Source organism: Tiliqua scincoides, chromosome 1 (genome assembly GCF_035046505.1).
Source record: "Tiliqua scincoides isolate rTilSci1 chromosome 1, rTilSci1.hap2, whole genome shotgun sequence".
NCBI classification, from domain to species: domain Eukaryota; kingdom Metazoa; phylum Chordata; class Lepidosauria; order Squamata; family Scincidae; genus Tiliqua; species Tiliqua scincoides.
This window is the reverse complement of record NC_089821.1, coordinates 168,351,883-168,377,188: the sequence shown is the minus strand read 5'-3', so window position 1 is coordinate 168,377,188 and position 25,306 is coordinate 168,351,883. Positions and strand designations below refer to the sequence as shown.

At 44.9% G+C, this 25,306-nt stretch overlaps 1 protein-coding gene across 1 annotated transcript in view; it reads left to right on the top strand.

The window, feature by feature from the left end:
* The window catches only part of CSMD1 (CUB and Sushi multiple domains 1), a 947,002-nt gene that overhangs the window by 672,630 nt on the left and 249,066 nt on the right, over window positions 1-25,306 (top strand). The window contains exons 16-20 of the mRNA XM_066622693.1: window positions 577-715; window positions 8,118-8,305; window positions 9,449-9,637; window positions 16,445-16,561; window positions 21,814-22,029. Coding sequence (XP_066478790.1) covers window positions 577-715; window positions 8,118-8,305; window positions 9,449-9,637; window positions 16,445-16,561; window positions 21,814-22,029 — 849 coding nt within the window. The remainder of the gene's footprint in view (window positions 1-576; window positions 716-8,117; window positions 8,306-9,448; window positions 9,638-16,444; window positions 16,562-21,813; window positions 22,030-25,306) is intronic.

Sequence of the window (25,306 nt, the reverse complement as noted above, 5' to 3'; positions counted from 1 at the left end):
CTGCCATCCCCCCCCTTTCCTGGGAGTGAGTCCCAGTGACTCTGAGACTTACTTCTGAGTAGACACGTGGGCTTTCTCCGCGAGCCTGCCACCCCCCCCCTTTCCTGGGAGTGAGTCCCAGTGACTCTGAGACTTACTTCTGAGTAGACACATGGGCTTTCGCAGCGAGCCTGCCATCCCACCCACCCACTCCCGCTTTCCTGGGAGTGAGCCCCAGTGAGTCTGAGACTTACTTCTGAGTAGACACCTGAGCTTGCCAAGCGAGCCTGCCACCCCACCCCCACTTTCCTGGGACTGAGCCCCAGTGACTCTGAGACTTACTTCTGAGTAGACTCGCGGGCTTGCTTAGCAAGACTGCCACCCCACCCACACTTTCCTGGGAAGCGGAGCCGAGCAGAGCGGGCAGGGGGCGGGGCCAGGGGCGGAGTTGTTTTTTTTTTTATTTGCAGTATTCGCTCCATAAGACGCACACACTTTTCCCCCCACTTTTTTGGGGGGAAAAAGTGCGTCTTATAGAGCGAAAAATACGGTAGCTGAAGATGTCTGTTTAATCATATGTCTATTTTTGTCTTCTAGCACCATGTGGTGGCCACCTGACAGCATCCAGTGGAGTTATCTTGCCACCAGGATGGCCAGGGTACTACAAAGACTCATTAAACTGTGAATGGGTAATTGAAGCAAAGCAGGAACATTCTATTAAGATCACCTTTGATAAGTGAGTATCCAAAAGCATTAAAATGTCAAGAACTTTCTCTACTGAAATTAGAAACCATTTACATAGGACCTGTTTCATTAAGTTCTTTTAAAACACCTTCATCAAGTTCTTGGTTTTTCAGAGCACAATATTTGTCATAATTTTCATTACTATTCATCAGAATGGTATAATGGTATGACCTACCCTTATACAATTCACATGTTGGTGAAATGGAAGAAACTGAAATTGTTAGTGAATGGGTAAAAGCATCTAGTCACATGGAGAACAGTTCTAAATGTGCTTATTATTGTGCTTTAAAGTGACCACACTTAACATACTTCGTAAACATTTGAGCAGTATCAGCTTGAGGCTGGATACCATGATATTTTCATACTGAAAACTCTAGATGAGCTGTTCCCAAATTAAGGGTCCATGGCCCACGCGTGGTTCACAAACTAATCTTTGATGGATCGTGAAACTGTCAGGGCAGATTATGCTATGAGCATCAAGGATTAAACAACCTGCTATTGGTGGGGGGCACTGCAGCTCAATCACCATTATAGCTATAGGGGCTTGAGTGACTGATTAAAGTGGATCTGTTTTTAGGTGGGTCCTGATGCTAAAATGTTCAGGAACCACTGCTCTAGATAATTTACCTATCGAGAGCAAAAAGAGAAATTTGGTGAACTTGTTTGAGGTTGAAGAGGTGTTTGAAAATGTTTTGAAGCATAATAGATGGTGGGAGGAAATTGAGTTGGGTCAAGGGACTCCTTTTACAACAGTCAGCACCAGAGTAGCAGCACACATAAGATATAGCCTTAAATTCCACCAATGTCAATGGGATTTAATCAGCCTACATGCAAAAGGTGAGTTGTACAGCCCAATCCTGTTTATACTTTCCTGGAAGTCCCAGTGAGTTCATTTCTAAGTAATGGCGCCCAAGACTGAAGACTTAGGGTTGGATCTTCTCACTGTTCCATGAATGAAGTTGCTTCTAGTCATAAAAGGAGACTTTTGTTTGTTGAAACTCCCCCAGTTTTGCAATTTCAAAATATTAAATCTGTAGCAAAAATGCTATAAGATTAAACAAAATTGTTTCAGGTCAGTACTGGTCCCTTTGGAAGTTAATTGTATGAGTTCTCCTCAGGACATGCAAATAAGGTGGGGAAAGGTTGCCCCTACCTGGTACTGTCTCCATAGGAGCTCATGGTAAGAACTCCATCGACTTGAGAGCCTCTTTGTTTTGTTGCTATTGCTACCCTATGCGATAAAACACTCCTTTAAGAGTGGTTAAATCTGATGGGTTTTATTTGGCTTTGACTAAATTTTATTTGGACATTATATAATAATACAGCATGTTGGCTAAAAGCCTAACATGATACCTAAACCCCAATCAAATCTGAAGAATTTCACACATTTGTGCTAATTGCTGTTTAAAATATAATGGCACTAGCTAATTTTTCCCCTTTTTCTTGCTTGTGTGCCCCCCAAAACCTACTGTTCTTTTAAAACTCCAACATAATTTACAACTTCTTATGCATTAACACAGTTTTATCAATACCAATAGTCTGTGCTGTACATTCTGACAATGTGACTTATCTCCTGCTTTCAGTCATTTGTAGTATCCCAACCGCCCAAGTACAAGCAGGGAGATTGGAGTTTGTATGGCCTGACCTGAACATGTGAGCCCCTTCCCCTGCAAGGGGATTGGTGGAGGGCTGTTGCTGGGGGGAACAGAGGTATATTAAGGACACAGCAACAGCCCCCCTTCCTTGTTTCTCCTGGGCACAGTACTGACCTGACTCCATCCAGACACCTTGGACTCAAGACCAGTGCAAATTCCGAGGAGGCCTCCTGCGCTGGATCCCACGTGCAGCATGTTTGATCTGTAAGGTGGGGATGGGGGTCTGGACAGGCTCTGCCCAAGGAAAGGATCAGGTGCAGTCCAGGCACACTTTGCTGGGAGTAAGCCCCGTGGAGTGCAGGGGGACTTGCTTTTGAGCAGACATGCTTGGAGTGTGCACTCAGTCCCTGGCCCACAGGGGTTGCAGGGTGGAGGGGGCAGGCTGCTACCAACTCAGAGCCAGGTCTCCCTGCTGGCCTTGCCGGGGTCTCCAGCACACGTGGCGCTCGCAGCTTCTGCTGCTGCTTCCTGGGAGGGCGCCCACAGGGGTTGCAGGGCAGAGGGGGCAGGCTGCCACCTTCCAACTCGGAGCCAGGTCTCCCTGCTGGCCTTGCCGGGGTCTCCAGCTCACATGGCGCTCACGGCTCCTGCTGTTGCTTCCCGGGAGGGTGCCCACATGGGTTGCAGGGCGGAGGGGGCAGGCTGCCACCTTCCAACTCAGAGCCAGGTCTCCCTGCTGGCCTTGCCAGAGTCTCCAGCGCATGTGGCGCTCGCAGCTCCTGCTGCTGCTTCCTGGGAGGGTGCCCACAGGGGTTGCTGTAGAGGGGCGCCAGATTTGTGCGGCTGCTCCAGGTCTCCCACCTCCCCAGGGGGCAGGTTGCAGTGCGCTTCACGTGGGAGCAGGCTCTGCATGGCGCGGAGCCCTCCCAAAGGTGCAGGCGCCTGGCCACGCGCTGCACGAACTGCAGGACTGTTGCAGCTCCCTGCGCTTGGCTGGCAGGCAAGCCTGGGGCTCCAGGAGGTGTCCCGCCAAGTGGATGACCTCTGGATCCCAGCGGTGTTGTGCACATGGGAAGCCGTGCGACCTCCGCCATGGGAGGCAGTTGTCAGCTCAACGCCTCCGCCGTCACCCACTTTCATGGGAATGAGCCCCAGGGACTGTAATGGGGCTTACATCTGAGGAGCCAGGCAGAGGTTTAAGCGCTAGGGCTGCAACCCCAACCACACTTTCCAGGGAGGAAGCCCCTTGGGCTATAATGGGGCTTGCTTCTGAGTAGGCATGCAGAGGCTTGTATCATGGGGCTGTAGTCCTTGCCCCACTTTCGGGGAGTAAGCCTCTTGGACCTTAAGGGGGCTTGCTTATGAGTAGGCATGCAGAGGCTTGGACCATAGGGCTGCAGTCCTTGCCCCACTTTCCAGGGAGTAAGCCCTTTGGACTATAATGGACCTTGCTTCTGAGGAGGCAAGCAGAGCCTTGGACTCTGGCCGCAATCCTAGACACAGTTTCCTGAGAGTAAGCCCCATAGTCTATAAGGGGCCTTGCTTCGGAGCAGGCATGCAGAACCTTGGACTTTGGCCACAATCCTAGCCACACTTTCCTGGGAGTAAGCCCCATGGACTATCAGGGGTCTTGCTTCTGAATGGGCATGCAGAGGCTTGGATCTTAGGGCTGCAGTTCTCGCCCCACTTTCCAAGGAGTAAGCCCCTTGGGCTATAATGGGGCTTGCTTCTGAACAGGCACACAGAGGCTTGGTCATAGGGCTGCAGTCCTCACCCACTTTCCAGGGAGTAAGCCCCTTGGGCGATAATGGGGGCTTGCTTCTGCTGGGGCATGCAGAGGCTTGGGACATAGGGCTCCCGTTCTCGCCCCACTTGCCAGAGGTAAGCCCCATGGGGGCTATAATGGGGCTTGCTTCTGAGTCCGCATGTTGAGGCTTGGAACATAGGGCTCAGATCCTTGCTCCAACTTCCAAGGAATAAGTCCCACCAAGTATAAGGGAACTTGTTTCCAGGTAGACATAGCTGGACTTAAGGCTACAATCCTGTCCACACTTACCTGGGAGTGTGTTCCATTGATTTTAATGGGACTTACTGATGAGTATACAGGCATAAGATGAGCTCCCGTGAGTGCAAGCCAGCGCAGATCCAGTAGCTCCTAAAGGGGCACATGGAGATGCAAGGAACTGGGGCTTCCCATCTTGCACCAGCCTGTAGGAGGGCACTACCCCCAGCCCAATTCAGCCCCCCCCCCCGGTGACCTAAAGAAAAAAATTCCCGGGCAACTTAGACTATGTGCCTGACAAGGAGCAGCCCAGGGTCTGGTGGTCGGGATAGTAGAGAAACTCCAAGTGTTTTACAGGGATATTGCCCACCCCCAGGCTGGGGAGGGGAGGGAGTTGCAAGTATCGGGCTATTTGGCTAAAGGGATTTTGATTTAAGCCTCAGCTGTAATTTAGATGTGCCCTCTGGGGCCGACCAGTTTAGAATATGGGGACATAAGACACCATGCCTGTCAGGGCTATGGTATATTGTGCTCAGCAGGGCTATGCTTGTGAGCAGCATTTCTAGATTTAGGGCTTTTCGCTACCTAGTAAAACCCCACTGGGGTGGAGGATCCCACGGTGGGACTCAACACATGAATGGCTATGCCACCCAAAGGGGTTTGGGGGAGCTGGAAAGGTAGCAGTCACCTGATAGCTAGCAGCAAGGCTTAGTAGTCCTAGGTGCTGGGAGATGTGCCATGGGTGCAGATCCCACACACTTTTGAAGGTAGCTCGGCCGGCAACTTCACTAGGAGCAACTTCCCTCCAGCAGTGTCTTTTCTAGTGGCTGTCTGCTGGTATTCTTTTGCATCTGTTTAGATTGTGAGCCCTTTTGGGACAGGGAGCCATTAGATATTTGATTTTCTCTGTAAACCACTTTGTGAGCTTTTTGTTGAAAAGTGGTATATAAATACTGTTGTTGTTGTTGTTGTTGTTGTTCACAAGCACATGCCTGCAGGCCCTGCAGCATAAAGCAAGCAGTCTCCGCACACCTTAGGGTGGAGTTGGCCCTGGTCTGGACCTTGAGGGTGAGCACGGGATAGCTGCAGAGGATGCACTGCCTCCTCCAGCAGCCAGAAAGGGGAGCGGCACCAGTTAGATTCTCCCCCCCCTCCGGTTTACTTCATTGGTTGAAGTCTTTGACCCGACCATCGGTCACCAATGAATCAATGTGGCAGTGTAGTAGTTGCTAGTTTCTTGGCCTGGGACAAAGGTATTTTGTTAGTTTTGTAAGTTCCAAGTTGCAACCAGCATTGGGACTCTGCAAGCGTCTGGGGAGAGCTTCACTTCTCTAGGCATTTTGAAATGAACATGCAGACACTTTTGCCCAGCATCTCTCTTGACTAAAAAAGAACGGAGCTGAGGCTGTTCCCCCCCTTTTAGGAAGAGCATCCTGGCAGATGGCTCAGGGGCACGCCTGGACTCTGAGCACAGTCCTCCGAGACCTTGGCTCAACATGGACCAGTATGCCACCTGAGCATGGGTGGCATAACCTTTCAGATCTAGCTGCCAGAGGAAGACATGCAGGTTCAGCAGATTTGGCTGGTCAGCTCCCTTCCCAAAGGAAGGTTCTCCCCCCCCCCCTTTTGTCTCTCATGCCTTCACTACTGGTGCTAGAGAAAAAGGCCTTTCAGTTAGGCCCAGGAGCAGATGGCGGGATTACGCTAGGGGCTTGCAAAATATGGAAGATACTGGCGAGTTTTAGTAGAGCCGCCTTTATAGTTGCTGATGGGCACAAGCCAAGCCAGCTACCCACAGCATCATGTGCGAGGATTAACATGAAATTTGCTTACATTGCCCTTTGGCTTGAGAGGCTTCACTGGGCAGCCTAATATCTGAGTATCTTTAAGGGGGTGCATTCGCCCCCCAACGAGCTGCTTGCCAAATCCAGGTTTGCATCCCCCCAAACAAGAATTGTGGCATGATGATTGCAGGTTGAGTCTTAACACAACATACTGGCACCTGCAGATGGATGAGACTGACCAGAAGGGGCATGGACGATAGTGCAGTGGTGGCTTCCCTAACTGTTGCATCTGCCCAGCTTACACCAGTCCAACCACCCACAACGATCTCCTCCCAGGCACCTGACCTCCTCCTTGTTAATACCTCATCAGTTTCAGAGGATATTTAGAGGCACATGGGGAGCCTCTGGCCATCTTGGATTGCTTACATCATGCACTCCATCTATGTGGGAGCCGCTTTGAAAGCTGTCTGGCCAGGCTGGTGGTCCGGCTGCCTTCCCCTTATGGGACAAACCTGGATGAGCTGCATTGCCCAAGAACGGGGCGCAGCTTGGAGTCGGGTGCACATCCAGCCTGGGGGACAGATTTGGTTCTGGGTCTGCCCAGTGGTCCCGTCTCCGCACCACAAAGGGGTTTTCGCTGCCCCTGCAACTGCAGTTCTCAGCCTCCTTTCTGTATTACTCGTAAAATGCTAATAAAGTGGCCCTTTCTCCCATGTGTGTTGTCTAGAGTGTTCATTGGACGGTGCCCAGACAAACAAGTACACCGCTTTTACTCTCCCTTGACCCATCTAAACTTGTTTCTCTCCGTCAGGATTTTTTGCAAAGTCTTTTGCCTATCTAGTCTAAAAGTTAGTGATCCTGCACAATGGAAATGTTTTACTTCTACATGAATGTTTTCAGTGACATCTTTGTAAACAAAAAGGGGGAAAGGCATTGACTGTATTAACTATGGCATAAGGCTCATTTTTCTAGTTCAAAAGACTATCAGGTGCAGCTACAAATATTTAGGTACAATTGTATTGTATTTTATATCAGTTAAAATGGTAGCAAAGCCAAAAAACAAAATACGCAACTGTGGAACTGAGTGAATTTGATGCAGGAATGACCCTTGGAGAGTGATTTCACGCTTGGTCAGTCTTAGTCAATCTAAACTTATTAAGCTGAGAACCATTCTTTCCCAGGGGATGGTGAAAGACTGGAACAAAGAAAAGTCCATGGTTCTCTTGGTTCCAGTTCAGATTTGCTGCTGATCTGTTGTTCATCTTTGGAATCTTTCTATTGCTACTCTTTGCTTTGTGTACCGCAATGATGATAACATTTTCCTATATCTTGGAACTGGAATCTGAATATTACTAGTAAATAATAAAATCAACACAGTAAACACAAGTTTAGGTAAAACAGAAATCCTTCTTCAGTATTTGAGTGGTATGGGACTACTCATGCTGAGTTAGGCTGGTCAGTCTAGGCCAGTATTATCTTTCTAGCTAATAGTGAATCTCCAGACCTCAGACAGGCGTCCTTTTGGTTCTGGTCAGGATCCCACACCTGGAGGTGCTGAGATTGAACTTGTAAATTTATGTGTGCCCAATTTAAGTTATACCCCCCCATACACAAAGTATTAGACACATGAAGCTACTTCCTATTATTTGGCAGGAAGTTTCCAAGGTCTTAAAAGACCCACCTGCTGCTTCTCCACTACGCATGATCTCTGCCCACACATCATATGAATTATGTGTCAGATGTGTTGCTTGGGCATGAGACTTGCTTAACCTGCCAGCTTTTGTGGTTCATACCTTATTCGTATTAAAAAGTTGTCACTAGCAAAGAAATTTCTACTATATAAATGAACCCTGTGATATCTGATGATCACCATCAGAACATTTTGGGTGATTGCACCAGCATATCCAAGCAGTTGTACTATTTATTTTTCCTCAGGTAATTGTTTTGGAACTTCAAGGCTGATTTAAACACATGATGCAATTGTGTGTGTGTGTGTTTTATTTTGTTTTACAGATTTCAGACAGAAGTAAATTATGACACACTAGAAGTCAGAGATGGTCCAACCAGTTCATCCCCATTAATTGGAGAATATCATGGTACCCAAGCACCACAGTTCCTTATTAGTACTGGCAATTACATGTATTTGCTGTTCACTACAGATAACAGTCGTTCAAGTGTTGGCTTCTTAATTCACTATGAGAGTAAGTATTTTTCTCAAAATAAATGAAATAATTAAACAGGGGTGTTGTGGGGAATGAGGTTGTTCTGGAAATCAAAGAAAATATATAGTGGGTTTAAAGTTTCTTATACAAGAAATGTAGACCTGTATGTAGACCTGTTAAGTATCAACCATAACTATATAAAGCACAAGAAATTTGCTCTAATTCAGTGCACTGCTGTGAGTACAGTGGCTATAATGCAGATAGGGACAACCTGCTTGCATAGTATGCAGAATAGCCCCAGCCATGGAAATGGGTCAGTAGTGCATTCTGTTTGTCCTGTGTTGTATGGGGAGGCTCCAAACTGGATCCCTGAAATACTTTTCCAAATAACTTCCATTTCCTCTTTTAAGAATGAAGTTTATAGGCCTTATGGTTGTGAGCTTAAAAATGTAAGGCCAGTGGCTTGGTTCAGAGATTATAACCAAATTTTATTTTGGCAATTGAGGAAGTGTTATGGGTACCTTGTTCCCTCTTTCCCTTTCCTCTATGATTTCTGTATTGGGCAAATCAGTTACTGCTATCTGTAAGTTATAGTGGAAGTGTCAGGGCCTTGGTGGGGTGTCCTCTTCTGCAGATCAGTGCTCCATCAGGTTGATGAGGCTGCTGGGGAATTGAGCAGTTTCAGTGGAGCAAGATGCACCATCTCTACAAGAGTAATAACAGAGAAGAACACTCTCAGCAGTGGGGGAGATTCTTCTCTTTCTGCACTACCGGAGCCCTGAGGGAAAAATATCCTCCATTGTGACCACACCTCTTTGTTTCTCTGAAGGAAAGGAATTAGTGCTTTGGCAGTGCTAAGGAAGAGGTAAGCAGTTGTGTCTGGAAAAGGAAGAGGAGAGATCAGAGAATGAGCCTTCTTCAGTGTTGTGGTGGTGCTGAGGGTAGGGTTCCCCTTCCATCTTCCCTTCCTCTTCCACTTACCTATCCTGAATGAGCTTCCTCAGAGGTTTCGGCATCATCACGGGCCTTTGAAAAGGTCCACTTTCATCTTTTTTTCTGAAGCACTGGTTATGGACATACTTTGGGAGAAATGTTTTGTTCTGAGTGCAGCTCAGTTTTGTTTTCTCTTTTGCAGTGGACATCTAATGTTTTTTTTTTTTTTTCTGCCTTCCACCGCTTCAGGTGTTACATTGGAATCAGATTCCTGCCTCGACCCTGGAATTCCTGTGAATGGTCGTCGGCATGGAAATAATTTCAATATCCGATCTACAGTAACATTTAGCTGTGATCCAGGTTATACCCTGAGTGATGATGAGCTGCTGGTGTGTGAAAGAAATCATCAGTGGAACCATGCACTGCCCAGCTGTGATGGTACGTACTATAGTCTGCAGCAGCTGTATCATTAACGGATGCAACATTATCTCTCTTTGTCATTTCTTGTTTTCTCTGAGTCTGTTCAGATGTGATAACAAACCAGTTTAACAATATAAAAAGTGATCAGATCTCTTCCCCTCCCTTATCCCATTATGTTCTGAGTTAAGAAACTCAGAGCAAAGTCATAAATTTTCATTTTGGTCAAAAGTGATAACTGATGCTTTACACAAGATGTGCTTTCTGCACAAATCAGGACTGTAAATCATAAGAACATAAGAAGAGCTCCGCTGGATCAGGCCAAGGGCCCATCTAGTCCAGCTTCCTGTATCTCACAGCGGCCCACCAAATGCCCCAGGGAGGAAATCATGGTTTCCAATATTAGTTTAAGAGGAAACTATAGTTTGTGCAAACTACAGTTTACCAGGTTTGGTTAACATGGCAAATTACATCTTGCAGGGTGGACTCCAGGGACAGCAGGGCCCAATGCAGTTCATTTGAGCAGGGCCCCACCCCCTTGTAGCCCCTTGCCATGCAGCTGCAGCGATCTGGAAATGATGTCACCACCAACTGCTTCTGGGTGGCCCATTTTGAGCCATACAGATGCAGGGGTGGGAGGGAGTGCTCCATTTGATGTGCTTCAGCATGGCTGATTCATGCATGGCCAGGGCAGTAGCGACTGCAACACACGGCCCTTTAGAAGGGCGGGGACCAGTTTGGACAAATTGGCCAAATTGCTGTAGGGCCGGCTCTGATGTCTTGCCACTAGAATAGGAGATTTCTGATCTATAACATGAGGAGAGAAGGGAACAGACAATCCTGAGTCTCTTGACTATTTGTGGTTTGGCATTGCATCTGAATAGTATCTGTATAAAGAAGCAGTAAGAAAAGGAGTAATTCATATCTCTCCTTTCTGCAATGTCTTTCTTTCACATTCCTGCCCCATAGCAGGTTTCCTCTGCTTCATTTTGCAAATGTGGTGCTGTCTAGGACATAGGAGGAAGCAGAAAAGAAGACACGTGTGCTGAGTTGTCCAGTTCATTCTGGAATATGGTATTTTGGTCTTTACAGGAAAAATATTTGAGTGGTGCAGCTTTCCTCACCACTCCAGCACACTGTTAGGAGTCTGATAAGAGTCTCTAAATCTGTTGATACTGATATCTGTTGATATGGTGTTCCCTACTATTATTAAAGAAAAATTTAATCCCTACCTGAGGCTTAAAGTCTGGCTACATACTACATATACCAGATGGGAACAACCCCAGTTTATAATAAAGGCTTTTGAGCATGTTAAGGACCTCCATTTCTGACAGGAACTCTGGGAACTGTAGTTTCTTTGTTATCAATTTTGTATTCCTGGGCAGTTGAAGAGTTCCTTGAAATGGAGGCTCCAAAAATGCTCAGAAGCCTCTAGTCCAGTGGTTCTCAAACTGCCTGGGAGCTTTACTCCTGGGGTAAGATTTTGCAGGGGAAGGGGCAAGGGCAACGATGTGTTCCCCAGGATCATGTCACTAACGGGAGTGGAAGAGGGGTGCTTTTACTTAATGATGTGTGCAGGACATTGCAGGAGTTGCGGGGAGCCCTGCGCAGCCCTCCGCAGGGCTCCCTGAGTCTTAGAATCTTGGAAAAATGTGAGCACATAGCACTTCCTCTTTGCGTTTGCAGCAAGGAAGTGCTTTGTGCTCGAGTTTTTCCAACATTCTAAGACTCGGGGAGCCCTGCGGAGGGCTGTGCGGGGCTCCCTATTCCTCCTGCAAAGTCCTGCACACATCATAGGTAAAAGCACCCCCTTCCCCCCGTTAGTGACACGATCTTGGGGATCACGTCACTGCCCTCTCCCCTCCCCTGCCCCTTAAAGGGAGTCGGGGCTTTACTCGAGCTGGGGGGTCATGACCCACTAGTTTGAGAACCACTGCTCTAGTCTATTATATGGCCAAACCAGGTGTGTCAAACATAAGGCCCATGGGCCGAGTGTGGCTCCCGGAAGAAATTTATATGGCCCCATTATAACTGGGCTCTCCATGCATGTTAATTGTGCTCTCTCATATCATGAAAATATGAACAAAATTCAAAACAAATAAACAAAAAACAAAACAAAATTCTATTCTGTCATTTGCAGCTATCATTTGCAGCATTTGCAGCTGCCATTTTAAGTGAGAATAAAGTGCTTATTTCTGGCCATCATCTGCTTAATATTGTCACTTTCTGCTTAATGAGGTCACTTCTGACCCTCAGCAGGGGCCATGATTGATAACTCTGGCCCTCTGTATGAAACAAGTTTGACACCCCTGGTGTAAACCATGATTTTTGGCTAAAGCCAATGGCTTGTCCTTTGTTCCCTGTTGTTGATTGCCCCACTTTCTGATGCCTTGGTAAGTTTGGGAAGGTGGGAAGAAGATAGAAAATACCATGAAAGGTTAATGATGACAGAGGAGTTCCCCAACCCTGAGTTTTTCCAAACTTAGGAGTGCTCTTGGAAGACACCTCAAGTTTTCATTGATAATTTTTCAAGAAAGTTTGGAATGTTTCATCCAGTAATAAATTCAGATGGAAGAACCTCATCCATGATTAGCTGGAGATAAGAGCAAAATAGATCCTACAGGTACACATTGCAGAGGAAAGTGTGCAATGAATGATAGACCAGCAGTACTTTGAAAGGATGTCTGCCGTTATCAATCTTCTTGACATGAAATATAGTATGAAAACACTTTCACAAGTGATTGGTACTGATGGATGACCTCTTGGGCAGCATACCATATTTTTCCAGAGAAACTTCCTTGAAAGTAGTTTATAAAATCAGAGGAGCAAGAACATACTGCAGACAAAAATAAGATCATATTTATGGTCTGGATATTATCAAATTCTTCCACTTGAAGGAATATGAGGGATTTTATGATGAATATGGTGGGACTGACTAAGAGCTATTTTTCATTTTTAGAATCCTTGAAAACTGCAACTTCCATTATACTGCTTGAGGAGTATAGGTTTCAATATAAGGGAAAATAAAGTTTTTGCTTGGGCTTATATTTTTCAGAGCACTGATATTGTGACATAGTTCTTGACGTTGCTTTATTGTTATATAATTGTTCTTATTTATAGAATGTAATGCTTTGTCAGATAATGCTTTTTTATAACAATTCAGAAAGAACACTACTGTATTTAAGTATGTATAGTTTTAGGTTGCAATCCTATGTACATTTATTTGAAAATAAGTCCCACCGAAACAGTGAGAATTATTTCTGGGTAGGCACACCTAGGATTGCACTACTTCCACATATGCTGGTCTCTAAAAATAAATTCTTGAAACACCTAGCAGAGCCTTACAGGGTAGACAGATGCCTGATTTCTTTGGGTCATGGTAGAACCATAAAAAGTCTGTAGTCAGTGAAAAATCTCCTCATCAACTGCCAGTCAGATTAGAGGCAAAAAATTCCTACTTGGCTCCAGACAGGAACCAGCTAGCCTCAGACTATCCCAAGGGTTGTTTGGGTAGATGGCTCATCACAAGGCTGGAAACAGACTGTGCCTAGAAAAGAGAGAACCAGGCCAAGTGCTGATCAGCACTAGTGTTCCTGTAAGTTTTTCAGGTGCCTGTAAAATGGCTCCTCCCCCTCGCCTGCAGAGCAAGGAGAGCAAAGCAGAGTCAGCTCCTCTGCTTCACTCTCCCTGGTCTGAATGGCTGTGACGGTGAGAGGGAGGGGCTGTTTTACACTGGCATTCAGGTGCCTGAAAAACTAAGCGTTTTGCTCCCCCACCAGGAACTCCAGTGCTGACCAGGGCTCTCCCCCAACTGCAGCAACACCCGTTCAGATACCCTGACTCTCCCACTCTGTCTCGTACGAGGGGGGAATGGGGCAAAGATTCTCCCATCTTCATAATGGAGGTTGAGAGTTAGTATTCTGTTGCACAAGGGCAGAATTCAAGGTGAAAAAGAAATGCAGGACATAAGCCTACCATTTTCCCAACATGCTAAACCTGGAATTTATTGTGTGATTTTGGGGGGCACATTACATTTTGCTTGTTTACTACAGCTAGTTTTGTTTGATCCATCAGAAAGCCAATGTATGCCACTTTAAGGACTTTTGTTGTTGTTGAAAAGCAGTATAAAAAGATTCTAAATAAATAATAAATGAAATAGTAACATATAGAATTCAAGTCATGGGTCATTTAAATTCAAACATTCCATTATGACAAATGTCAGACTGCACAAAAAATACTTTTTTTTTCCACCTAGCATATTTTATCCCTTTAGCCAACAATGGACCTGCCCCGCTACACACCCCATGGCAAAGGTCCACGATGCTGCCCCCCCTGCACCACTCCTCCTCCTTGCCACCTATTGTGCAATGTTCAGACCAACTAAGAAAGCATTCTGAGGCATCCCCATGGTCTTTAAACAGTACTTCTTGGAAACTGAAGCACTGCTTAAGATCGCGTTGGAAACCTCACAAGGCTTACCGTGTGGTCTGGAGCGCTGTGCAGATGCAGCGCCTAGGGCATTTACCCCCCTGCCACCCCTCCAGGCCCGCCTCTGCCTTTAGCCTTCACAAGTCTCGTTTTGAATGCTGTAATATGTTTGTGAAGAAACAAATATCTCTCTGTCCCTTGAAAACAAAGAAAGGAGGCAAATATATTGAACAATCCATAGTTTTTAAAGTCAGTGTTGTTCTCAGTGGCGTCGCTAGGCTGGTGCAATTGGTGTGGGCTGCACCAGGTGATGTGCTGGAAGGGGGTGACACGCCACCTGCTCGCCTTCCTGCCTAATCAGGAAGCGTGCGAAATGACAGGAGCCTCCAAACTCAGCCAATGTGCGCTTGTGCACTGGAGGAAGTGCAGCTGGCTGAAGGCGATGGGCTCCAGAGTCCCTCAGGCTGACCAGAGTCACCTTCTCCCAGCCTTCACATTGTTTCCTCTCAGGAAGTCACCCCTGAAGCCCATTCCTCCCTCTTCCCCATCCCTGCCGCTTCCCCCCCCCCCCGCATTTGGCCAGAAAGAGGGGATTGTTCTGCCTGGAGGGAGGGAAGGACCAGGGCAGTGGTGGTAAGGCAGGAGCCCTCACCCCCCCACACACACACCTTCAGCCTTTGGAGACTTGGGATGCTTCAGTCTGGTTGGAACCAGGTGTTATCCTACCACATTCTCCAGCAGGAGCATGCACACCCAGGGATCTCTGGCCAGGCTGCCTGGGACCAGCCGCATACCCATCCCCACTGATGCAGCAGCCAGGCAGGCAGGTAATAGTGGCTGTTCTCCCTGGAGGCAACTGTAGCTCCCTGACAGGATCGGTTTTGGGGGCCTGGAGGAGGAGGAGGGAGAATGCAAAGGGGTCTACCTGTGTGGCTCTAGGTGACACATACCCTAATACTATGCATGTCTACTCTGAGGTATGTCCCATTATAGATAATGGGGCTTACTCCTAAGTGTGAATAGGATTGCAGCCACAGGCAGGACTGCAGGGCATGCTGCTAGCCCTCCTCGTGCTGCATTGCACGGGGGGGGGGGGTTTGTGTGTGTGTCCCCAAGCCTTTCAGTGGGAGCCTTTCCCTCCAAAGACCGGGTGTCACTTGGGTGAGCTGCTGAGAGCTCAGGAACACAGCCATGCAGTGCCCTGCAAGCCTCCACGAAAGTCAACCCCATTCTTTAGAATGACTCCCAGCAGCTGAGTGCGTAGCATAGGATGGCAGCTTTCATGTCTGAGGCTACTGTCCTAGACACACTGACTTACCTGGTAGATAAGGTAACTACCTTATCAGTAGTTACCTTATATCAGTTACCTTATATCAGTAGTTACCACAGAGCTCAGTGAACTCTGTGGGACTTACTTCTAAGTAGATGAGCTCAGGATGCTGCTGCCCTTTCCCTTGCTAGGAACAAGCACCATCACTGAACAGAGTGGGAATAATACCATCATGTAATATAGATCATTCGATGCATAATTTCATGCAGAATGCAGTGAAACAAACCACATCGAAATAGCTCTATTCTATCAAAAGTTATAGCCCCAAAAACCAGTGGAGGTGGGGTGATGGTGCATCAGTAAGCCCCCCACCCGGGGTGTTGCCCCACCCACTGCATGGGATGAAGCAAACCCTCCTGATGCCACTGGTTGTTCTCGTATAGCAATCCTTAAGTCTGAAACAAATGAAAGCTAGGGAATTTATAATGGCCTCCTTTTCTACAGTTCACAATACAGTATCATATTTTTGAAATTGGTCTGTAAATCAGGTTTATAGGGGTCCATAAATTGTTCATGTGTTAATTTTACTGTTAATACCTTTAGGTATATGCATAACATAGGCTCTTCTTTCATCCCCCCATTCAGCAGAGTGATGTTTGCTGGCTAGCCCCTGCATTTTGACAGTTTTCAAGTGGTCTGCATAGCGTGCTCTGTCTAAAATATGAAGCCCACATTCTACTTTTCTCTTATCTCTGTTGATACATTCTCTTGTCAGGCTCTTTACTGTCTCTCAGGTTACCAAGGAGACAAGACACACTGGCAATTCTGAATAGACCTTAATGCAGATGTACATATATTTCAATCTTATTAGTGCTGCTGCTAATCAGTTCATTTGCTCTGGTTATGTTTACAACTTCAGCATTTCAGAGGGGATCCATTATTTGTAAAACATCAACATGGTGTTGTGTATGTTTATGGGGGAAAAAATTACATTTAATGCACCATTGGTATTTGTTTGAAACATACCCAGAAGATAGCAGGTCTCACAATTCCTTTCTCCCCAATTAGAACTGGGTCAGAAGAATATCAGTCACTTAAGCCTTTTCATTTTTTTTTCTGTCTTTGTCTAGCATTATGTGGTGGCTATATTCATGGGAGAAGTGGAACTGTTCTGTCGCCAGGTTTCCCCGATTTTTATCCCAATTCTCTGAACTGCACCTGGACAATTGAGGTTTCACATGGCAAGGGTAAGATCATCCTATGCTGTTATAAGAACATGTAACTTTAAAATGCTTCCTGAAGACAGAATACATCTTGGTTTTAAAAAAGAAGGTATCTGCAGAAGCAAAGGAACCCTTATACAGTTGACAAAAGTACAAAGTGAACTGATAAACTTTAACTGTGGCAATTAAAACTGTTTCAGTAAAGCACAAGGATATTAAGACAGAGAGAGAGAGAGAGAGAGAGAGAGAGAGAGTATCTTAATTTTCTTGGGGCTGCCAGGTCTCAGGGATTGACCAAGTCCTATCCAACTTTCCAGCACTGTTGCAGTCATGCCAGCCTGTGGTGGAGGTGGGCAGTCACGGAGACCTCTTTAATGTAAGGGAACCCTTGTTCCTTTACCTTGGGGCTGCATTGGCACTGGAAAGTTGGATAGAGTTGGGCCTCCAGTGTTTCACTGTTTTAGCATTCTTCTCTGTGTCCACTGGGAATGGTTATCTTCATGGTTAACTTATGGGAAAGCAAGAGGGAAAGCTAATGTCTACAAAGCTTTTCTCCTCATTATAAGTTTTAAACTACTTCCATTTTCCCTGCATGTTCTTCCAGTCTTAACTTTCTCTCACTTGGGGGGGGGGGGCAATGACTGAGAGCTAGACATTAAAAAAGATATTATATATAGAAAGAAGCACAAGGGAATAGAGGGAAATAATCCTGCACTGGCAGCCACTTAAGAAATAATTGTGATATCTTTTTAGTCCACAGTTAATTATCATAGGCCTGAGAAGAGGCAGTACTGTTAGAAATGCAGGGTTGATTCAGCTCTAGTGATGTTCAGAAGCAGAACGCCTTTTTGTACTAACCTGCAGGGATAGACTACATGCTGCTTTAATGATTATAAATATATAAAGACTACAAATTACTTTTTTTAACCAGTCAGAGTTGATCAAACAGAAGACAGAAATATAACTATAGCAGAGGAAGTTCAGCCAAATTATGTAAAAAATGTGTCTGTTTTTCCATTAATGGAACTGGTATTTGCCTTGACACCTTCCAGTAAAGCACAGGACAAGTGACATTGGGTTGAAAAGCATCACAGTTTATTGATCAAAATCAGAGACTTGTAGCAGTCCTAAAAAAAAATCCACCCTCCTTTAGTGTGGGTTCCCTTCCCTGGGGGGATAGAAAGCTGCTGTCCTGTCGTGGCTCCAAACTAACAATCACCAATGCTGATAACAGCTTATCAATGCCAATCTCTCTTGAGGAAGATCTGGATTGCACCACCCTCTCCAACACACCATGCCTTTGAGGTTGACTTTACAATCCATTGACAAGGAGTTCCCAACCAGCATACCCAATATGAGAAGCCTCTAGGGATTGGTTCTGGCCCTCCCTTTGCCCACTCCACTTCCTTGGAATGCACACCAATCTGTAATCCAAATGCCCAGCCTGAACTCACCTTCCACCCGTGACCATGTGGCTAAACTACCATGGACCCACTTGGTCATTCTGAAGGAGGCACAAAAACTCCCCAGCTAGGACCAACCAGACAGAGGAGGCAAAAACCTCTGCTTTGTCCAAAAGATGGCCAGCTAATCTCAGATTGACCTTTTGTGTGTTTGGCGGGGGGGGGGGGGATGTCTCTGTCCAACCAACTGAGTAGGAAAACATTGGAATAGCAGTAACTGTCTGTGCATTACATTCCTAAATATTTCCCCCCCCCCACTCCTTTACTCCTCCACTTCAGCCAAATGTGAATTTAACATGTAGTCATTTCTCAAAACTACTTTGCCCCACTTAATTGGGGGGATGTTGCATTCTCCCCATGGTGAAATTCTTATGAACCCTGAAACACCTAGTTGTATTCTTAGCCATTATATAAATGATAATCTTTTATTTTTATTCTGCCAACAATATCTGAGATTTTAACATCTGAAATCAAAGTTTTTTTTAAAATCTGAGATCAATGAAAGACATCGGTTTTTAATGTCATAAGAATATAAGAAGAGCCCGCTAGAAGGTTCATGTAGTCCAGCTTCCTGTATCTCACAGTGGTCCACCAGATGCCTCAGGTAGCACACAAGACAACAAGGTACTTGCATCCTGGTACCCTCCCTTGCATCTGGTCTTCTGAGGTAGCCTACTTGTAAAACCATGAGGTTGTGCATACCTATCATGGCTTGTAACCTGTGTTCTTGTAGAAAAGTACATATTCAAAGATGTTTCTATTTGTCAGGAATATTTGAAATTTCCAAAAATCAAATGAAAACCAAATATATAAAAATAGTTTGTGTTGCTTTTTGTCTTGTATAGCCTGCAAAATATCCTTTCTGCTGATATTAAGGACACATACTTACTAGACTCTTGCTAATGCCAGGGGGGAGAAATACAACATTTCTATGTTAATATTCAGCAACCTTGCATTTACAGTACTTTTGTGTTGAAAATAATTCTGGATTTTCTGTTCTGGATTTTGTCACTGGTTTAATATATTCTTTGACATTTTATCTAAATAGGGTTCTATGGTTGTTTGCACAGCATAGATAACTTCAAGCAAGGAAATGATGAGATAGGATTTTAAAAGCTGAGTATTGAAAGTAATGGAATATTTTTGCTCTTCTGGTTGTGGACCTTTAAGAAGCACTCTTTTTCTTTATACTTCGTCTTTCAATTTCCTTTCTTCAAGAAATAAAAAGAAATGCACTTGCACTTCTTATGCACTTGTTTGGGTTCAAAGGGGAAAAAAACTTTTAAGCAAATAAACACAAAAATTTCTGATATAAGCAAGCTGTAAGGAATAATATAAGCACCAGAGGCTACCAATAGCTTAATTTAGTTCTAACCAGTGTTGAAGGTCACCACACTTATGCCAACATTATTGTGTTCTTGCTACAGTTTAGGTGGAATGGAATGAGTATTTGCATTGATGCTTATTCTTCAGGTTCAGCTCCATCCTCTTTGACCCGCCCTTGTTCTTTTGTTTTGTAATACAATTATCTGTATTGTCTTACAAGACAAATACTAACAGGAAGCTTATAAACTTACAATGAGATATATTCACCTGCAGGAATGAAACTGTTGAAACCAGTCCTAAAATGTAAATGTATTCTGCAAAACAGATGTTGTATGCAAAACAGCTGTGCTTTAGCTGGAATTCTGCAAGTTATTTAGTGCCCAATCATATCTAATTTCCCAGTGCCAGTGCAGCCGTGCCAATGAGGCTTGCACTGCATGCTGTAGTGGAGAGGCAGTCACAGAGGCCTCCTCAAAGTATGGGAACATTTATTCCCTTACCTTGGGGCTGCATTGTAGCCGCACTGGTGCTGGAAAGTTGGATAAGATTGAGCCCTTAGCCATCCAACTGGTAGGAATGGTTTTGGATCAAAAGAAAGGGGCACACACAGCAAGTGAGAGACTGACCTTTAGAAGAGGTGCTTGAGTTTCATGAGGCTAGCATGGGAAAAATAAACCTGCCCTTATATTAATTGCAGGAAGATATCTATTTTTAAGAATGATTGTATCACTTTCAGTATTGTCGCCAAGTCATGTATTTCTGGGCTTGAAAATGTTTTGTTTGTTTGTTTGTTTAGCTCACACGTATACTGCTTTGCAGACCAAGACCTCTGAAAGCTGTTTACATTCGTTTTAAAAAACATTTTACATTAGTTTACATTAAAAAATACAAGAAAAGTATCAAAGCAGCACAAAAAAAAAAAAAACATTAAAAGCCAGAGTAAGCCCACAATAAAAGTTGAATATGATAGAAGTTCTGTCTGAATGAAAAGTCTTCACCTGATGCTGAAAATTCAACAGATTCAGTGCCAGGTTAGCTTCCCTGGAAAATGTTCCAAAAGTAGAGCACCACAGTCAAGAAGATCTATCATGTATTGCTACTTATCTCCAGGTTTTTTTGGGGGAGGGAGGGGAGAAACCACAGAAGGGCAAAATATGACTCTCACATGCACATAATGCTTGCCTCAGATAGGAGGTGAAACATCATATTTTGCCCTTCTGCTTTCCATTTGGCCTAATCATGTTTAAACAAGACTTCTGAACTGGAGCACAATATCGCTCTTGCTCCTTGGCTGTTTTTGCATGGAAATTGTGTGACTCAATGTAGAGGCGTCCACCAGCTCTAAGAGCCCGTTTTGCCAGGGCATCAACTGGAACAAGCCACAGTAAGAACCTGAACCGCACTTAGGCCAGCCAAGGTGCTGGCATCTCACTTCACATTTGCACAACCTGGGAGCCAGGCAAAATGGGTTTGAGTCAAGCAAAGGGGCTTGCCATAACCCATATCACTTTCACCTTTCCCTGAGAAATGACTATGGTCATGTTGTGGCAATGCTGCATTCCTCAATAACAAAAGGGCTTAAAATGAATATTTGGCCAGCAGTGGCAATGGTTGGAGAGAATGGTAATGGAATGGTTGGAGTGGCAATCATCAAGAGAAAGCAGACACTTGCTGCTATTAGCTGTTGTAAAAGAAAAGGGTGGTTAGGCAACACTGTTTATGATAGAGGCAGACAACACTGAAGGACAAGTGTTTGAGGTAGGGGGTAGAGACAGATATGCAGCATCTGTATGTTGTGGCATGGGATTCCTTCCCTTCCATTGCTTACCTGTGCCGTTACCTGGCAGTTATGCTTGATCCCAACCCCCATTCCAGGGGAGCGCAGAGCAGCTTCAAGCTGCTCTGCTCTCCTTGGACTTGTGCCACCTCAGTAGGTGGTGCAAGTCTGAGGAGACCCAGTGGGGCCAGGGTGCGTTGCCCAGAGGTAAGGGGAAAAGTTTCCCCTTACCTGTGACTGAGTCACTTTGGGTCCCTGTCTTGCACTGGATACAGCTTGCCTGTTTCAGCACAGAACAGGATTGTGCCCTTAGACTGGCATTTCAAAAGTATAAGATTGCACTGTAAGTATATAATATCTATTCTTAGATCCCTTTAGCAACTGAGTTTTTGTTATGGGTTGCCTTTACAGATAACATTTCTTATATTTTGAACCTAGGAAATTCAGTTTGGATGCTCACAGCATTTGATGTATGAAAAATTCTTTTTGATCCTTTCTCTTTGAATTGGTTTCATTCAGTGTGATTTGCCAGTGCAGAAGTGCTACTGGTATTTGAGAATTTGACCCATGTTCACCTCGGCTAATAAAGGCTGCTAGTAGGACCTGAACCCTTACCTGACTAGGGTGATCAGTGACTCAGTTCAGGAGGCAAGACTGCAAATTTGAAATACTCAAACATTGAAACCTTGTTCTTTTTTCCATCCTTCAAGGCGTACAGCTGGCCTTCCACACCTTTCACCTTGAGAGCTCTCATGACTATTTGCTCATCACTGAAGATGGAAGCTTCACGGAGCCTGTGGCCAGATTAACTGGTTCTGTCTTACCTCCTACTATTAAAGCCGGATTGTTTGGAAACTTCACTGCACAACTTCGGTTCATTTCTGATTTTTCTATTTCCTATGAAGGCTTCAATATAACATTTTCAGGTAAAGACATAGGGCCCAACAGTTGATATGAAAGTAATTGCTGCTTATATTATTAACCAGAACAACCACCTGAAACAGCCTTAGAAGATGAATTGTTTGAGAAATTAATAAACTCTACTGCACAGAAGAAACTAAGATAAAAGGTATTGTGCAGCCGTACAGGCTGTGTTTATCTTTGGTTTCCTAGTTTACCTTTCCAAATAAATTTTCTCAATATGGCTTATATGCATATTTTAAATATTTTAATGGGACCACTTATTGGAAATATTGTAAATTACAACACGGCTGCACTGATACTTTTACCAGTATTATCACTGCTATTTGCATGATGAAGAGGAAACTATTTTAGAACAAGGAGAATAAATATTATTATTAATGGGATGGGGGTTGGGCAGAATGGGGATAAGATGGGAGGATGGGCAGATTGGGCCTGGGAGAGAGGTAGGTTTGGTGGCAGCAGGGTCTGCAAAATCTAAATCCCTTTCCTGGTCCTAATCCGCCTATATGGGTCAACGCAGGCATGTGCCAGTGATATTGGTGGTGCAGGTCCAAACTGGCCCATAACAGCTGCAGTTTGTACCAGGGGCAAGGGTACAAATGTGTGGATGCAGCATCACCATGCTGGGAGTTAGGTAGGATTGGGCTGTTAATCTGATAGCAGGGACTAATGTAACTGCAAGCTGCCACAGTCACATTGCTGTTGCTGTCTGAAGAACCTCAAAACACATACAAGCAGTAAGGAAGAACTGCCTTACATTTCCTTCAGATGCAGCATAAAGAGTGAAAAATTTCTACCTATTTGGTGGATCTGCTTACGTACATGAGTTTATTGGAAGAAGGTTCTGTGTCTGTACAACGCGTTGATACGTGCATACGTACATATTCATTTATATCAGGCTCCCTCAAACCCTGGCCTGGAGGCCAGATCCAGGGTTTGTGGACAGCCTTCTGCTCCATGAGCAAAGCTTACCATTCCACCTTCGTGCAGCTTGTCTTTTGCGTAGATCTGGGCACCAGGCCACCCAGTCTCATTCGCCCGGACATCCTGTTGCACAGCCTTCTGGGATGTTGGGCAACAGAGATAACTGTCCAGAGTGTGCTGGTGCCCAGATCAACTCGAAAGATGAGCCATGTGGAGGTGGAACAGTAAATTGCAATCTGAACGGGGTTCACGTTTTCAGAACCCAGTGATTGTGAGTTTGGTGACCGCTGATTTATATGTATGGGATGTATAATGGGCATTGTGGTAATTGAATACATGACTGTTTGAACAATTTTCTGTCAACTTACATCTCATACCTACCCCACTTGTATATTACTTTGAAAAGCACATGACATTCTAAATAGATTGCAAAGTTAAGACTCAGAAGTTTGGAAATATTATTAGGTATGTAGAAGTTGTACATGCAAAAAATATTGGCGCACTAAGAAAAGGTCACAGTGTTGATATAGCCAGTCTGCCATTCTTGACAGGCTATTCAGATCCATACTGAGGAGGAACTGTAGTTCAGTGGCAGTTCTTCTACTTTGCAAGCAGGAGTCCCGGATTCAGTCCCTGGAATCTCCTGATAGGGCCTTCAAGGCTCCAAATGAAACTCTGGAGAACCAATGTCAGACAATTGCAGGTTGTACCTATGGTGGATGGACCAGTGGGCTGAGCCAGTATAAAGAAGAAGAAGGGGAAATTGTCAAGAAAACCTTTAAAAATGCACAAGAAATCATTTTGTACATCTTATGATGAATATAATTGCATAATATCCTATTATTACACTTTCTGTGTTGTAAAACAAACAACTGATGAAATAACTAAGGGCCCAGTTCTGAAAAGTGCGTGACAGCAGGATTAGTAAACACTGAACTGACAAAGTCTAGAAGTGTTAGAAGTCTATATCACAAGTAAACGAAGAAGCATTAAGTATCCAAAAGTAATCCTCTGGCATTTCTTATCCCACCACATAGATACCCTCCTTGTTCTGCTTTATAAAAGCCATTTTTCTTGGACTACAAAGGCACTATACTGCCAAGTTAATTTTTCAATTCCTCTACAGGGGAAAAATATCCTGCAGGGGTTTCTTTGACTTCACATTGGACTTCATTTTCAAAGACTGCAGTTCCTGTATGCAGGAAGATGAGTTTGCACATGCAAATTAATTCCCATATTGAATTATGAGCTACATTTTATAAATGACTAATGCTGAAAAGGAGTATCTATATACACTCCTTTTGAATGTGTTGAAGAAAATTGCTAATATATATAATCCAAACCTGTTTGACTTAAATGACAATTATCAAGATATTTTTTGACTACTAATCCCTGTCTTTCAGACAGTTCCTGTAAACTGTTTTGTTGTCTCAGCAGAAGAATGCCTTGATCTTTTTTTCAAGTGCTGGGCCACAGTTGATTATTTCAGACCGTTTCAGGCAGGAACAGAACCTGGTTCAAGTGCAGATGCAACAGCTGCCCTCATGATAAGTGCTCCAGCAAATGCCCTGACCTCAGGTTCAGCATACTGTTTTGTCATTGCCAGTGCTGTCCTACCCCACTGGTGCAGCTGTGCCAAAAAGGCACATACTATATCCAGCGGGGGGGGGGGGGAACCGGACAGAGCAGGCAACTTTGGAAGGGAAAGGGGATTGCAATCTTCTTTTCCCTCCATAAGCCTCCTGGCTTGCAATAGGATTGGGCTGTTGATAGAACTACAGGGCAGGAGGAAGCAGGCTCTGAAAACCTCTGCCATGTACCACCCTAATAGATCAGTATCTTCTAGATATATAAGAAAATTCTGTGAAACATTTTGCAATATCTTGTCCTGCACCCTTTATACTGAAGGGGTACAGGCTGTTTCATGGTCTTATTGGGCTTAGAATCAGGGATGGCTGAGCTCAGTACCTGTGGCAGTGGTAGTGGTCACTGTACCATCGGAAGCAAGCAGGGGCACCACAGGAGATTGAGTGCAAGACTTTGCCAAAGAGTCCTCATAAATCTAGTGAAGGCACTGCTTAGAATGCTACAGTAGCTCTCAAAAATAAATCCTGACCTTTTACTGCCACTTCTACTGTGCAAGTCTGTAGTGTTTTGCTAGCACACAAGTACTTGGGATAAGGCTGTCTAATAGCTTAGGGCAGTGGTTCTTGAACTTTTCCGGCTCACGCCTCCCCGATCCTTGTAGCCATTGGCCACGGCTCCCCATTACAACACCCCACCTCAGTTACCCCCAAAATGGGGATGAAGGTGTTATAATTATACACTAGAAACAAGGCTGCCAGCACTCTGAGG